The 16,623-nt window shown below is 41.7% G+C and overlaps 1 protein-coding gene across 1 annotated transcript; it reads right to left on the reverse strand.

The window, feature by feature from the left end:
- Positions 1 to 3,339: 3,339 nt before the first annotated feature.
- SPATA22 (spermatogenesis associated 22) lies at positions 3,340 to 14,658 on the reverse strand. Its single transcript, XM_061605515.1, has 8 exons — positions 14,597 to 14,658; positions 13,804 to 13,932; positions 11,611 to 11,671; positions 11,320 to 11,415; positions 9,175 to 9,517; positions 7,860 to 7,989; positions 5,374 to 5,471; positions 3,340 to 3,619 (listed from the first exon to the last, which is right to left on the reverse strand). The coding sequence occupies exons 1-8, from the start codon at positions 14,637 to 14,639 to the stop codon at positions 3,428 to 3,430; spliced, it is 1,092 nt and encodes a 363-aa protein (XP_061461499.1). The 5' UTR covers positions 14,640 to 14,658; the 3' UTR covers positions 3,340 to 3,427.
- Positions 14,659 to 16,623: the final 1,965 nt, after the last annotated feature.

The raw sequence follows: 16,623 nt of genomic DNA on the forward strand, positions 1-16,623 counted from the left end.
TTGACTTGTTGAATAAAAGTACTTTTGATTATTTGAAACGTGAATTTTCTGATTTGCTGACACTGTATTATATAATAAAGCGATTCATGCTGTCAGTAGGGTTTGCTTTCATTTTTGCCTCATTTTGGCAAAGCCTCGCCTGTTCACTTCATATAGGACGAGCGGATGGAAGACAATGGCAACAGATGGACCGTGGAAGTCTCACTGGCAGACAGGCCATGACCGTAGTGGTCCAGTGTGGGCGTGGACTCTCTATAAATACACGGGCTTCCTCTTCCTCAAGCAGGAAAGCACTCAAGTCTGTGCAATGAGGATATGATGTTCAGAGCACATGTTCTGATATGCACATACTGAGTAGAGGCCCTAGTTTGGTGGTTAGGTAATAGGGCACGTGCAAGCGCAGCATCAGCCACAGTGCCAATACCTGCCTTGGGCCGTGGCTGGGTTTACAAGCCTCCATTTTTATTTCCCACAATGCCCTGTAGTGATGCTATGTTGGACACTCCATGGATTGTTTTTCCCTGTAGGGAGTGGGGGGGGGGTAGATACAAGAAGCTCCATATCCTCTTCCCAGCATAGGAAAGCAACCCTGCCTTAGGCCACTACTCTGGTTTTGGAAACCCACGTGGCTGCACTTGTCAAAGAAAAAAAAGCCAGGCCTACTCTTGGCCCTAAAAATTGTCTGCAATGCTCACTAGTGTTTAAAATGGGTCTTAAAAGGACTGCACAGGTTTTACGTACAGAGGTAAAGTTCCCACCAAATGTTCCAGGCAACTAAAGATTTGGCTCTATATATTTGCTCTGATTAACCGTTGTAGTTCATTTTAAAGCATTTTGTTTTCTTAGCATGCAATAGATTTTGAATCTTTTAAAAAGCTGCCTGCTTAGGACAACTGCACTGAAAAAGCAAAAGGGTAATAGTTTTGAATTGGTATTGATTTTGTTATTACTTCTAATCCATTTGAGATGGTAGCAATATTAGTTCTTTGTGCTATAATTACCTGAACTAAGTGGCTATAAACGTTCCATATGCGGAAAAGTTACCTTAAAATTCCATTCTCAGCAATAACGGGCATTTAGGGGACCAAACCTTGTCATTTCATAATGAACCTACTGAAGAGACAGGGAGAAATAAAACAGTTCTGTTGTCAGTCTGCATTTTTTCCCAATATTCCCTTGCCAGCCCTTTGTGATATTCCTTAGTAACATGTGTACGCATCTGAGCCTTCCAGAGGGAACATGTCATCGTTGCGTTCTCGGCAGTCTGGCACCCTCAATGCCTCCAACATTTCTGCCTCTAAAAGTAAGGGCCAGGAGTAAAGTTAAATACATGACCACTATGTTTTAAATGTGTACATTCCTTTCCCCCACCCAACAGTTTTATGACAGAGATTTTATCATTGGTTTGTTTAAAGCCCTAATGACTTAGGCCCCAAATATTTAAAAGACCGGGTCCTTCCCTACAGACCCTTTCAGGTGTTACCATCAGCAGAGGCAACCCTCTTGGGAGTTCTGCCGCCTTCAGCCGTTCAGGGTGTGGCAGCCCAGGAGAGGGCATTCATTGTGGAATTCCCTCCCTACAGAGGTGCGCCTGGCACCTTCACTGTACAGTTTCCGTTGAATGCTGACGACACACCTCTTTATCCTGACCTTTGGCACCTGAGATGTATGTGTTCAGGACCCACCCTAGTTTTGTGATTGTAATTTGCTGTTAAACTGTGTTTAATGTTGTATTTTAAATTGTTGTGACCTGCCCTGGGACCTTAGGGAGAAGAGCGGACAATAACAACAACAACAATAATCTGAGGTTATTACCTTTCTGAGTCCATGTAGATGGGGTATAAGTCTACATTTTAAAAATAACATCAGCAGATTATCCACAAACCTGATGAGCGTGATCTTTAGGCTCCAAGCAGGGGTGTGTTCTGTGGTGGCTTGGGGGGGGGGGTCTGTGCCTCAGACTTTCTGTGCTGAGCCCCAGATCTCCAGCCTCTCACCCTCACTTTTTAAAAAAACATACAAGATTGCTGGGTGCATTGCAAAACACTGGTCACTTGCCCCCCTTGTTTTGCCCAGAGGCATCCATACTTACAAATTAACACATGCAAATTTTGTTTGTGTCATAGGGATGTGTGCCCTCCAGTCCTTTTAAGTACCTGGCAACACTCCTGGCTCCAAGCAAGCCCTGATCGGTTGTATTTTTAAAGAATGGCATTGTTTTTAAGGATTTTATTGACTTTTTATCTATTTGCTTTGTTGCAAACCAGCCCTGTGGCTTGTGCAAAGGGTGGTATATAAATCATCTAAATAAAATAAATATCCACTACAATTTTTTTTTAAGGCAGAACATGTAGTCCCTTTCAGGGCTCCATTGCATATTCTTAAATTATATCACAGAAGGCGTTTGCTGCTTGTCCCTACCTAGAGCCTATACAGTAGACATTTCTTTGTACTCCCATCTTGGCTGAAAGAGATAAACTCTCTTTTATCATCCGCAGTTCACCAGACCTTTGGCCCTTCCGATGTTGGTGAACTACAACTTCCATCATCCTCCCCGGCCATTGGCCATGGTTGCTGGGATTGATGGGAGCTGTAGTTCAGCAACACCTGGAGGACCAAAGGATTCCCACTCCTGATATAAAATGTTGAGGTTTAGAATGCAACAGTTTGGTGTGGTGGTCAGAGTGTCGGACTGGGACCTGAGAGACCAGGGTTCAAATCTCCACTCGGCCATGCGGCTTCACTGGGTGACCTTGGGGGCCAGTCACTGCCTCTCAGCCTAACCTACCTCACAAGGTTGTTGTGAGAATAAAATTGGGAGGGGGAAGAACCATGTTTGCACTCCGCCTTGAGCTCCTTGGAGAGGAGTTGGGGATATAAATGTAATAAACAAAAATTAATAAATTAGACAGCTGGGCTATGTCAGTTGCTGTCAAGCCTCAATAGCTTTGGGAGAGGACTCTTCCAGATGCCCTACATCAGGGATAGCCAATGTGGTGCCCTCCAGATATTTCTGGACCCCCAGTTCCCATATTCTCTTACCATTGGCCATCAACTGAGGCTGGGGGATGTTGGAGCCCAAGATCATCTCGAGGGCACTGCACTGGCTGCCCACATGCTACATGAAATCCCTGATCCAAGGCCTCAAAAGAAACACTGCAAATTCTCTACCAACCAAGAATTTAAACTGTTATACCATAGGAAATCCTAATAAATCATCCAGATTAAAAAGCATAATGAAAACAAACTAGAACTATTTTATTTATTTATATTTTATTTTCAAGCGAACATATGATGATGATCCTTTCATACGAGCACTGAAAATACAAGCTCTAAAAATATTTCATGTTGTGAACATGTTACACTTCCTGACGCAGGGAGGGCCTCACTTGTGTCTCTCAGAAGTTTTAAACTGCAATATGAACGCTTAAACTTCATTGCTTGTTTTCATGTATTTGCTCATCTCAGTGTCTGCAATTTTGACAAAATCCTGGAAAGTTTGTTGTTCAGGAACCGTTGCAGGTCTTACGGAGACGCACCTGAAGACCTTCCGTTTTGTGTCATAGTTTCCCATGCATCTGTGGACGCGACCCCTGATTAATCTCGGCAGCGCCCGATCCTGTTTTAGGAGAAGAATGAAAGGTAAATTCCCTTCCCTTTTTCATAGCGTGAAATACATTCTTTAAAATAAACGGAAGGACTGCATGCTGTTGTAATTAGCAACAGCTGCATGTCTGTGTCCCACTGCCTCATATTAGTTACATCACTTTTAACAAAGTTGTTTTTACTTTAGAAAATGGTTGATGGAGAACTTTGGTTGCAACGGTCAGGGATGCAAACGGCAAGGTAAGGTATTTATTTTCTTTTATTTAACAGGATTTATGTACCAGCTGAGTATCCATAACTTCTCAGAGATTTACATAGGTGTAAAGCGTTCCACGGTCAAACACAGCCAGAAATAAGCTTTGTTTGGAAAAGATTCTCTTGCCTTGGGAAGACAGGACTGAGGGGAGATGTGATAGCACTTTTGAAGTACTTGAAAGGTTGCCATACAATAAAACATCCAGGAGGGCCAGGATCTCAATTGTCCCAGAGTGCAGGTGCACGGAGGAGTGCAGGAGGAGCGGGGTCAAGTTGCAGGGAGATAGATTTCAACTGAACATCGGGGAAAACTTCCTAACTGTTAGAGCGGTACAACAATGGAACCAATGACCTAGGGAGGTGGTGGGCTCTCTAGCACTGGAGGCCTTCGAGAGGCAGCTGGGCAGCCAACTGTTGAGTATGCTTTAATTTGCATTCCTGCATCGAGCGGGGGTTGGACTCCATGGCCTTATAGGCCCCTTCCAACTCTACAATCCTATGATGCTATGATTTGCTATATGCTACCCAGGGTAATTTTAGGGCTGAACACACATCACATGTGTACAGTCAACACGTGATATGGGGGTATAACTTGTGAGAGAGCCTGTGGAACTGTAGGCAGTCTAATGTGGATGCTAGCCTGGATATTGAAGCAAATGGGCATCTAGATTCTCCTCCAGTATTCCAGTGTTAAACACACAGCACAAGGATGAGAAATATCTGCCAGAGATTACCTCACTGCTTTTTTTTTGCAAAGCCTTTACAGCTTTGTTTTCAGACAGTGAAAAAGAATTTCCTGAAAGGGAGATGTAAGAATATCCTAGAGAACAAAGCATCTGTATTTGTGGAAGCAGTCGAGGACACACTATATTGTAGGTTATATGAAATTCCAAGAGAAAAATAACAGAGTAGAAGTTGAGAGCCCCTAGCCACTTACAGTAATACAAATAAAATTATACATAGGCTGACAAGTGTGGCTAAATCTGGTATGTTTAACATAGCTAGATTTGCTGTGAAAGTGTCCCAACTTATCCTGACTTATGAGGACAACTGTTTAAGAACTTTTATGTCTGTGAATGTATCCAAGTCTACATCTGTTTTGGAAAGGCTTTTAAAAATGTTTTTAAACATTTTTTGAGGATGTTTTATTTTGAAGATGTTTGTTTTTGAGATGTTTTAAGTGTTTTGTTCTTTGTTTGCCGTCCTTTTGGGAGGAAGGGCAGGATGGAAATTATTATCATCATCATCATCATCAATAATAACAATAATACTTTTGTATTGTGTCCCCCCTTTGACTATAACCTACATTTGGTTGAGAAATAAACTTGACATTGATACAAACAGTATGTCCATTCAAAGGAGCCTGCCAAAAGCATTCAGGGATGGGTGGGCTCTGTGGAGTCAGTCCCTCTCCTCTCATCAGTGGCGCACATATATGTTTATATTACAATAGAAGCGATGGCTTCTTCAGCACACGTAGTACATGCTTGAGTAAACATGGGCAGCACTTACAATCTCGTAGAAGATGCATGACACGCTCTCCTTCCCATCTCTCAGAAGGAAAGTCTTTGCACCATACTGCCCAGGAGTAACGGCAGAATCAAGGATGCCTACATGAAACAGAGCAGGATACATAACAACAATGGTATCCCATGGTGTCCTAAGGTACTACAGAGATAAACAAGCCTTTCCCCCCCCCATAAAAATCTGTTTGGTTGGTCTTTGTACAAAGATGTAAGTAGAGGTGCCAGTCTCATGTCTTACCCAGGGCCAGCATCAGAAGTAGGGTCAGAGGAATCCATCAGGTTTAGTTTCTCATTTTTCCAATCTTAAATTCAGTTTGCCACATTTCTGCAGCAATTCGCTATTTTTTTAGCTCCTCATGAAAATTTGTCAGCGTTCCAGATTTCTCCTAATAAACACATTTTTGTGTGCAGTTTTTACAAATATATGGATTTTATGCACACTTTCCCCTAATATATGCATTTTTGCATGCATTGCTTGCTTGGAGAACTGCCTCATAAAATGTGAAGAAATGGACATTTTGAAGGCTAGCTCTGTTTTGCTTCTTGTACTGGTTGCAGAAGTATCAGGCAGTTCCTCATTAAAATGCAAATGAAATCAAATGTCTATGCCATCCCTAGAGGGGTTGGCACAGGTGGGTACTTGCTTGGGCCCACACCCTGGCAGGTCGCCCGCTGCCAGGAGCTCCCTGCTCCTTTTTCTGATGCTGATGCTTGTTTGCACACCCACCCTCTGGCCTGGAGGGGATAAGCAAATGGCGATAAGTAAGGTGAGGAGCTCCTTCCTTATGCTCACTCATCGGGTCACTCCTAATCAAGGAGGATTGGCGGCATAGAGGGTGAGACCCGCTCTGGGAGGGCACACAATACTCCCCCCCCCAAAAAAAACATTGGAGCTGGCACAGATGTTACCTTTCTTTTGATTTGGTGAATTAGCGACCAAATAATTGTGTTGCCTATTTTTTTAGAAAACTAAATTGTTTTATTTAAGTGTCGTGTTTGACTGATACATAATAACAGCAGGCCCAACAAGATCAGGCCTCTTCCCTTGCATCAAGCATGATCATTTAAACTGATGCAAGGTGATATGCCAGCATATTCTTGTATGCGACCACCACCTTTGCAAAAACAAGACTCATCCAGAGACAAGAGCAGAAGGAGACTTGGATAAAAAATTGCTTTGGAGGGAGAAGAGAGCGCTGAAAAGGAGTGGGTGGGTGTGGACAGAGGGTTGGGTCTGTAAAGGGAAGAGCTGAACAAGACAAAGAGGAGAGGGAGGAAGCCATGCTAATATTTTGTGGATTTCATAAAGATGTTTAGCAACAGGGAAGGAGGGAGGGGTTGAGTTGGGCACAGAACTAACTCTTCATCGGATATGGGAATGTTATGCAGTATCTACGTTTGTCAAAGTGTACTGAGTGAGAGAAATATCTGAGCTCATTGTTCCCTTGTTTGTCTAAAGGAGGAGGTGTGTGGGTGTGGTGAGAGTGGGTGGTAAGGGAAATGTAGCTCAATGGTAGAGCATTTGCATGCAGAAGGTCCCCAGTTCAATCCTCGACATCTCTAGGTAGGGCTGGGAGAGACTCCTGCCTAAAACCCTGGAGAGCTGCTGCTGGTCAGTGAATGCAGTAGTGAGCTAGGTGGACCAATGTTCTGACTCAGGATAAGGCGGCTTCCTATATGTCCATGGTGGGGATGACCAGACTTGCAACTGACCATTTACTCAGTCTTTATGGGACTGTGCAAAAACCCAATGCATGGAATCTGGTTAACTTTGTCATCCTCTCTAACAAGACACTTTTCGGCCTTCAGATTCAGGCTTTGTGCCACCTTCCCTGCCTTATGTTGGAAGACCCCCATTTCTCCTTGCAAGTTCAACAAAAAATATGCTACAGTGTGCATACCGTCTGCGTTTCGTCAGGAATAACTGACATTTAAAATTTAAATTTAAAAAATATTGAAGAAGTGGTTCTTACAGACAATCAGACGGATTGTGTGCATGAGCTTCCAGGAATCAAAGTCCACTTCCTCAGATGCAGGGCAGCAAGGCGTCCTTCTCAGTTGGCAGATTTGTGTGTTTGTGTATTATGTAGAAATGTAAGTGGTGCAGCCAAATAACTCATGAAACACAAGAGGTAAAGTCTGTAACAATTCTATGAGAACCTTATCTGTATCAAAGGTCAGCATAGTGGCCATTTTCAGCCGCAGAAATAGTCCATTTTGTTTTCAGTAAGTTACTTAGCACCTGAAGTGGGACAGGAATCATTGCCTCAATTCAGGCCTAAACATGTAGAACTTCTTGATTTCTGCTGTGGAGATCCAGGCTTAATATAAAGCAGTGTGCCCTGCTAGGGTGCTGGGCCCAGATAGCTGATGTTGCTGACTGAAAACATTAAAAAAAGTAATTGTCTTTGCTTGCGATCGTGGCACCAGCATTCTCATCTAGGTAGAAAAACAAAACACTATTGTACTTACCCAAGACCTCAAATAACAGTGGTGCTTTGTTAGTATATTGGCTCCAGTGTTTCATGCTTTCAATGACAGCAGAGATAATTCTAAGAGAACTGTCTTTCTCCTTTAGTTTGATATGATACGCCGGCCCTTTCTTTCACATGGAGGCAAATGAGAAGAAGAACGTGAGGCAATTAAAGACCCTTTGCACAGTGGTGAGTTCATGCTCCGATATTTGAAATTAATTATATATATATATATATTAAGAAGTGTTTTTATGCCCTCTCTAACTTTGTTTTTGCGATAACCGGGGGCAGGGTGTTTGTGAAATGAGAATACAAAATGGACTTCCATCTTTCTGGCCTAAACTGAGCAAAGCAATTTTTGAGATACTTATTCCAGGGCAATTGCAAGGGCTGGTATAGGTACTGTTGCCCCTCGTAATGAGAAATTATGTGAACAAATCGCCCCCATGCAAGATGAATAACCAGTATGTACCCAAAAGGCCTGCTTTGCTATGCAGATTTGTCCAGCATGTCATGTTCAGCAGGTTTTTTTAAAAAAGGAGATTTTCCAGCTGCACAAATTCCCCATCAGACACTCCACACTAAAAAAAAAAAAGGCAAAGCGTGATTTGCTCCTTCTTTAAACCTTGTATCAGTGGGGGTTTCTCCACAGGATTCAGTAGTTCCTATCTTCTAAACAGTGATTATTCATTTATGAATCTGTCATAATTCAGGAATCAACAGGTGCAAAAACCAGAGTACTTTAAGTGTATTTACAAGGACGTGGCAAAGCATTACCTTCCCTAAGATGAAGAAAATGAAGTTCTGGCCCACACAAAGGTGTTTTAATATGGTTTGGGTAGTTTAAGTATGGAAACTAAGCACATTCTACCATGTATAATTTGTGTACAAGCTTGTCCCTGGCATTGTTTGTTGTTTAAGTGCTTAATAAGCATGTGCCTAATTCCCCCATCCTCATTTTTCTAACTGCATATTATCAGCTTTCTAAGTGCACAAAATATTTTCCTACTCCACGTTTTGTGTCCAACTGCACACTAACCCCCCCCCCCACAAAAACCTTGATTCTCAGCCGTGCTACGGAGCACCACTCCTCCCACCCCACCCTTTGCAGTTCTTCTCTAGCTCACAGGGAAAAAAGTGGGGGAGAAAGGGTAATTCAGCCAAGGAAACAAATTGATTTTTCTCGGATGATGTAAAATGGCTTCTAAGTCAACAATTGACTTAAGCTGCAAATAACTTAAGATTAGGTTTTGTGGGGAGGGAATCACACAAGCCTCATTAAAAAAAAAAAGATGCACGTGTTTTAATTTTACCTGAACCATTTTGACATCTTGAGCACAATCAGGTTTTCTCTCACGAACGTTTTGTTGGAAGGGACTTGGTTTAAATGTGTATGATGCACTCTGACCCCGCAGGCCTCTCTGCATGGGGTTTGGTACTGCAGGCCATTGGGCTGTGGCTGAATAGTTGTGCTCTGCCACGCCTGCCTTGCTATCCTGTGAACAGCCAGCTAATTTCTGCTGCTTCAGTCCAGTCCCCATCAAATGCTCTGAGCTGTTGTCAAGCTGTGGAAGCTTCCTGTTGTCTGTTCCACTCACCAACGTTGAGAAATCATTTCTTCTCCAAGTATTAGCATGGGTGTTTTTCTCCTCTAGTCTGCAGGGAAATAACTTAAATGCAGCTTGAATGTATCAAAATGCACATGCACAATGCATTTTTGTATGTTGTCTTCACCAATATATTCATTTTGGGCACACACTTTTCCCCTCAAATACGTGTTTTTGTAGACATTGCTTGGCTGGCAAACTGCATCGCAAAATTCAAATGAGTGCGAATTTCAAAGGATGGCTGTGTTTTCCTTTCTCATATTGCTTCAGAAAGTGCAAATTTTATCAATTTGGCTTTAAAGGCAAACTGAATTTAATTTCTCCACTGTCCTTGACCATTGGCTATGCTGGCTGCTGGGGACTGAAGGCAGTTAGAGTCCAACATCTGGAGGGCACCACATTGGCTACCTCTGAACTAGAGCAGCCTCCCCCAACCAGGTGTTTTGTACTCCTAATTCCCATCAGCCCCAACCAGCATGGCCAGTGGTCAGGAACGATGGGAGTTATAATACAACAACATCATTCTGGAGGGGTTTGTGTTGGGAAAGGCTAAACCAGAGGGTTGTATCAGAGTAGGCCATTTGAAAATAATGTGCATGACTGACGTGGCTCCTTTAATTTCAGTGGGTCTACTTTAACTAAAGCATAGTTGGGTACAACCCAGAGTATTGATCTGTGGTCACATTTCTCATCCGTTTACTCCATACTTGGTTAATTAATGCTGAAAGGGTGCAAATGACAGCCCTTATTCAGCAGGTACCTTGCCCCTAACCCCAACCCCCAAAAAGGCTACTTTAGATGACATAGCAAATGTAGGAAGGCTCTTACAAACACTAGAAGGTCCCAGCAGGCTTCAAGAGTCCCTTGCAGGGTTGTTGTTATTGTTTTAACCTTCCGCCAGTAGATTGAAGAGATACAGCCCCTCAAAGAAAGCATTATAAAGCCAATGGAATGTTGGCCACGTCCATGCTATCCATTAAAAGTACATGGCTTCCCCCAAAGAATCCTGGGAACTGTAGTCTCAAAGCTACCGTTCCCAGAACTCTTAACAAACTACAATTCCCAGGATTCTGTGGGTGAAGCCGTGGGTTTTAAATGGATGGTGTGGTTGTCACCAAGTTATTTCCATTGGCTTTCTCAGCAGACTATAGCCCTTCCACCAGTCTTTGTTGGAGCCCTCCAAACATCTGCTGCCCCATCTCTCTTTCCTGATTTTCATTTCATTCTTTTTTTTCAGCGGGGGGGGAGTAGCAGCTACGGAAAGACTGAGAGTGTGAGCACAGCCCAAGGGGTGGGGGGTCTGCTGTGCTTGCAGGAGACAGTGCCCTCTTTGCAATAACTTGCTTGACTATGCAAGCACCCCTCCTCAAATTCTTTCTCCATTCCTTATTGAGGTATATTTTGCTTTTATTTTTTTATTGAACAGGATTTATATGCCTCTTAATTGTCAAAACCTCTAAGCATCTTACATAAAATATGCATTAAGATTGCTGACAGATGCTAAAAAGAAAATGTTTTCAAAAGAAGACCAAGAATTTTAAAGATATATATTATCAAATAAAAGTACATGTTAAAATGTCAAAGGTAGGTGTCTGAGCAGGCTTGCTTATTGATGGTAGTTTTTCTGCATGTCTTTGCACCTCTTCTGTTTACAGAACCCCCCCACCCACCGTGCATTTCTGGCTCAGGTCTAAAGGGTGGAACTTGGAGTGTAGGCAGAGTCAATGGTTTCATCGGTAGGAAACCACCAAAAGATATAACTGCAAAGCCAACCTGCGGTGATCCCAGTGAAGCAGAGTTTCATGCCCAACAAAGATCTTTTGCTGCAAGCTTTGGGGGCTTGCTACCAACCTCCAGTTGTTGAAGTTCGTTCCTGCTTGTGATGCAGGAAGCTTTAGTGTGTTTTGGTGTCTTAAAAGAGCAGGTGGAACAGGAAGCTGTGCTGTGCTTCAAAGACATAATTTTAGAGGTTACAATGAATTATAGAAAAACATGTTTATAAAAATCACAAAATGGAATCATACAGTATCAGGTTCCTTTGTTTTAAAAGGAATATAAATATATCAAGCATGCTGGGGTGGGGGAAAGAACCAAGATTAAGATTTTTTAAAGGTGTTTTGCTTTTTTCTTCTTCATACATACTCAGTGCTCACTGTTTTCTGTAAATGGGGTGGTTCTGGCTTTGGAGTTTCCCATCCGAAATCTTAAAAAGTCAAAGGGCATAGTTAATTAAAAATCAAGTTCATGATCTTGGCAATAATTGCCTCATTTGTGACTTTGCAGACAAAAAACATACTTGTGAACTGCACTTGCGCTTCTTATCATCAATCTCAATGTTGTGAATTTTTGCCCCTGAACCAGGAGTGCTTCAAGTTCATAATTCCCCATTAAAGATAATGGCACCGTCATTACTCACAGCCAGCAGTGGCTGATAGCTCCATATCAGTGGAATCTGTTTCAAGTTTTAGTCCGAACTTTCAAGGAGCTGTCCAAAAAACCCAGAGCAGATTCCACTGACACCCAGCCACCAGCCGCCACTGCTCACAGCAATCTCCATGTGCACACTGGAGCCCCGTGAAACAATGAATTGTGTCAGTAGTGTCCAAAATAAGAGATCATAAATGCCCTTCTACATGTAAAAGGTGCCTCTGGTTAGGGATGGACAAATCTGTCCGTTTCGATTTCACTGCTTCTCAGTTTCCCAGTCTTAAATTCAGCTTGTGACATTTCCACACCTGTTTCCAGATCTCTTTTTTTAAAAAAACCTCCTCATGAACATTCATCAGCAATTTACTGCTCGCTTCTCCTAATGTACAGATTTTTATAGCAATTTTGCCTACTATATACAAATTTTTGCAAGCAATTCCCCCTAATATAATGCATTTTTGTATGTTCGTTTTGCTCATATATGCATTGTTTTGCACACTTTCCCCTAATACAAAGGTTCTCAAACTTTTTCCCCCCATGGACCACTTGAACATTGCTAAGAGTCTCACAGACCACTTAATGATTTTTCCACCTGTTATATAGTAGTTGTAATGTGATGTGTTAGATGCTGTGTGATTTTTAATGTATTTTTTACAGACATGCTGTGGACCATCTAAATGAAGTTTGTGGACCACCAGTAGTTCACAGACCACAGTTTGGGATAGAGATGTGAAGGCCCAGAGAAACCCTGGGAAAAAATGGGGGAAAGGGTTTTCCCCCCCTCCAACAATTCCCAGTTTTTTTCTGGATCTTCACATATTTAGGAACCCCTGCGTTAATATACATGTTTGTCTGTACACGTTGCGGTTGGAGAACTGCATTACAAAAGCCAAATAATAAACAGCATGGGGGAGGCATTGTTCTGCTGATTCATTCTTGGAGTTCCTCCTAAAATTTAAAGACCTGCAGTCATGTGGGCCTGGGTTGATCACATGGGTCTTTCCCCACAGACCTCCTGTAACATTTAAAGGGCACTAGTGATACAAGGCTGTGCTGGACTAGTTGTCACCGTCTATCTATCTAGTCCAACATACTGTCTCCATCAGGGTCCATTCAGATAACCCTGGGGGCTCACAAGAAGGATACGAAGCTGACAAACATCCCCTGCATGGTTTCTTCCCAGTATCTGGAAGCTGGAAGTGTACTCACTCTGAACATGGCTAATAGCCACAGCCAGACTTATTCTCTCTTAATATAATTGTTTATAAGCAGTCATCAGTCTAATCTATTGGTTTCTGCTTTAAGTAGCATGCATGGTACAAGTTGCACTCCTTGAAACAGCTGGGTAAGCAATTATTTTATGCTTGTGCTGTTACACAGTACCATTTTCCAAAAGCAGCATTTTAAAACCACAAGGCAACTGGGCAGTAGAAGTTTCTTCACTAAGAAAGCTACCCCTCCCCCTTTAACCAGCATAAAATTGGATTAATTGGTATTATTTCAGTAATTAACCCTGGCAGAATTCTGCCGCAGTAGCCTTTTCAAGCATATTCGAGGTGGCAGAGATCTCTTCAACAGGAGTGCAATAGTGCACTCAAAATACTCCTCATAACATGGACCAGGGATACAAACTGAAAGAAAAAGGGTCCTCAGAGCTCTGACATTAAAGCGCTGCATCATGTTGATGCTCCCAAACTCTTCTCCAAGAGCTTCCATTTAACTTCCACTTAATTTGTAAAGACAATGAAGTACTCCTTTTATACAGACAAGAAATTTCAGTTGTATAATTGAAAAAACAACATATAATTGATTGGGGCGGGGCACTGAATGTATCTCCAGAAATCTGCGGTACTTTTTACAACGGGTAGACATGTGCCCCAAACAACAAAAACACTTCCCTCCACTTACCAGCCAGCATGGTAGAAAAATCCACATTTTCAGCTGAACTGCTGATACTTGGGTCATTTTTTAGTGGGTTTGAAGTGAGTGGTTGCCTGTTCCTTTTTTTCTGACTGAACAGTGGGACAGGTAGGCAGCCTAAAATGTGAAGTTGCAACATAATATACAATTACTCTCATATAGATATAGATATAGATATAGATATAGATATAGATAGATAGATAGATATAGATATATATAGATATATATATAGATATATATATAGATATATATAGATATAGATAGATAGATATAGATATAGATAGATAGATATAGATAGATAGATATAGATATAGATAGATAGATATAGATAGATAGATATAGATATAGATATAGATAGATAGATAGATAGATAGATAGATAGATAGATAGATAGATAGATAGATAGATAGATAGATAGATGATGCACACACACAATCCAACAATTTGCTGTAGATGTGTAGGTCTCTGAGGCAGCGTTTGAGCTATCCCCGTGCAAGGGTCACCCTATTCACACAGAAATGGCATAGAAAGAAACTGCTACAAGGAAAAATAGTCAAGGAAGATGCAAAACAACGCTGGTGAGAGCTGTGGCCTGGAAAGGGTCCCAAGGGCCAGATAGAGCGGCCTAGAGGGCCGCATTTGACCCCCAGACCTGAGGTTCCCCATTCCTGTCCCAATCCTACCGCAGATCTCTACAAATATAAAGCCCTCCCACCTCAACCAGTGTTTTGCTAAGTCATTTGAGTAATTTTCAAATTCAGCACCAGTGAAATATTGATACCTGGTGTACTATGGCTTGAATTGTCGGCAAAAGTCCTCTTCATTTCCCCTCACCAAATATCTGGCGACAAAAATAAATGAATGACTGAGCAGTGAGCACTGGTCTTCTCGCAGATGCAACTTGAACATGGCTTTTTAAAGACAATTGTAATACATTATAAAAGCGTAGTAACTGATTGCAGCAGCACATTTCTTGAAAATTGTGTGATTTGCTTACACAAGCAGAACAAAGTTCCCACCATATCCTACATAGACAGTATCCCACTGGTCCAACAGGTGCCATTAGGAGTCTTTATAAATATTTATGTGTTTGATTACTATTGATTTATTTTATATCCTGCCCTTTCTCCCAAAGGAGCCCAGGGCACCAAACACCTTGGTGATAAAACAATTCAATTAAGCATAAAATAAGAATATTTTTTTTAAATTAAAAATATATAAAAACATACAGGGCACCCAGTCCTTTATAAAAGAGAGACAATTAGAAAAAAAAATAAGGAAAAATGGGGAAATAACACCCATTTCCTCAAAAATTTCCCAATCATCTTTTTTTTCCTAATACACATAGAACTTGTCAGTGTTTTGCAACAGGAAAATACAAAACTCTAACATCCCATGAGATATTCCATGATTAGTCACTGTGATGGCATTATTGTTTTTTGCAATCTGTATCTTCCATATTATGAAAAAACTCTTGTATAAAAAAGGAAAAATAAAGGACCCTTTGGATTTCCAGGGTCTGACACCATACATTTAAAGCACATGCAACTCACATTTAAAACACACGACTTCCTCCAAAGAATCCTGGGAACTGTGGTTTCCCTCTCGCAGAGCTACAAACATCCAGCTCTCTTAACAAACGGCAGTTCCCATGATCCTTTGGGGGAAGTTGTGGGCTTTAAATGTGTATTGGGTGTGCCTTAAATGTTGTGGTGTGGAGCTGCCCTAAGTGCCAACTACAATAGATGCCTACAGCACAAATCTGAGCAGGGCAGGAAAAAGTGCCCATATCTGCAAGCATGAGACAGGCAGAAAGGTGCCTAAATCCCTTAGTTCAGATGGTTTCCAAACTGTGTTCCATGGTTGAACATGGGAGATAGCACATCCATCGTATTAAGTATTCATATTGATTTTTAATTGTATTTCTATTGCCTTTTTTATGTCTTCTGTTGTATTATATTGCATTACAGTTTGAAGCATATGGAATTCAAATTGTGATACAATTTAAGGAAGCAATAAAATACACGTAAAAGCCATACAGATTCTAGCACAGCACATTACAGTTTGTGACGGGATCCGCATTTCGGTGTCGGTTCAGTTTTTCCTCCATTGACATTCCTTCCAGTACAGCTTCATAAGGGATCACCCCACACACACACAAAATACTGCTTTTTCATACATTTTTTAAAAAATATTGATATTTCCCTCAAAATATTAATATTGATATTTTGAAAATATCAATATTATCAATATTTTTGAGGCAAAAAAAATCCAGCTGAGGAAAACCACTAGAAAAAAACCCGATCTGTGAGGACAAAAAAAGGGCGAATAAATGGGAAATCTGGTGTCAGATTCAAATTTTGTGAAATTCGAGCACATCCCTAATTTCAATTGCTATAGCAGGCAGAAAAGAAACCCCATGAAGTGGGCCACCAAGGCTCTCCATTTTTGTGGGGGGGGGAATATTGGGGAATCACCATGTTAGCTGAAAGAGGGAGATGGGCAGTGACTAAAGTGGCTAAATTTGCTAGGACAAGGCTTTGTGAGAGGTGGGAAATTGCCTACATCCATCAGCACAGGAGTGGGGATCCTTTGGCCCTCCAGGTGCTGCTGAACTACAACTCCCATCAGCCCCAGCAAGCATTGTCAATGGCCAGAGATGATGGGAGTTATAGTTCAGCAACATCTGAAGGGCCAACGGTTTCCAATGCTTGTATTAGCATGAATAGAGAAGAGCCTAAACCCATTAGCACAAGGCAGTGAGAAAGTGACTAAATTTGGTAGTAAAAGGCTAAGAGGGGATAAAAG

This window comes from Rhineura floridana, chromosome 21, assembly GCF_030035675.1.
Source record: "Rhineura floridana isolate rRhiFlo1 chromosome 21, rRhiFlo1.hap2, whole genome shotgun sequence".
Lineage (NCBI taxonomy): Eukaryota > Metazoa > Chordata > Lepidosauria > Squamata > Rhineuridae > Rhineura > Rhineura floridana.

Excerpts from the sequence above, each read along its gene's own strand:
- SPATA22 (XM_061605515.1), bottom strand. The coding sequence starts at position 14,639 with ATGAAGAGGACTTTTGCCGACAATTCAAGCCATAGTACACCAG. Across the intron at positions 11,672-13,803 it reads TTTTTCTACCATGCTGGCTG|ATTTCGGATGGGAAACTCCA; the intron begins GTAAGTGGAGGG and ends TGACTTTTTAAG. Across the intron at positions 7,990-9,174 it reads AAGATGTCAAAATGGTTCAG|AAAGGGCCGGCGTATCATAT; the intron begins GTAAAATTAAAA and ends TCCATGTGAAAG.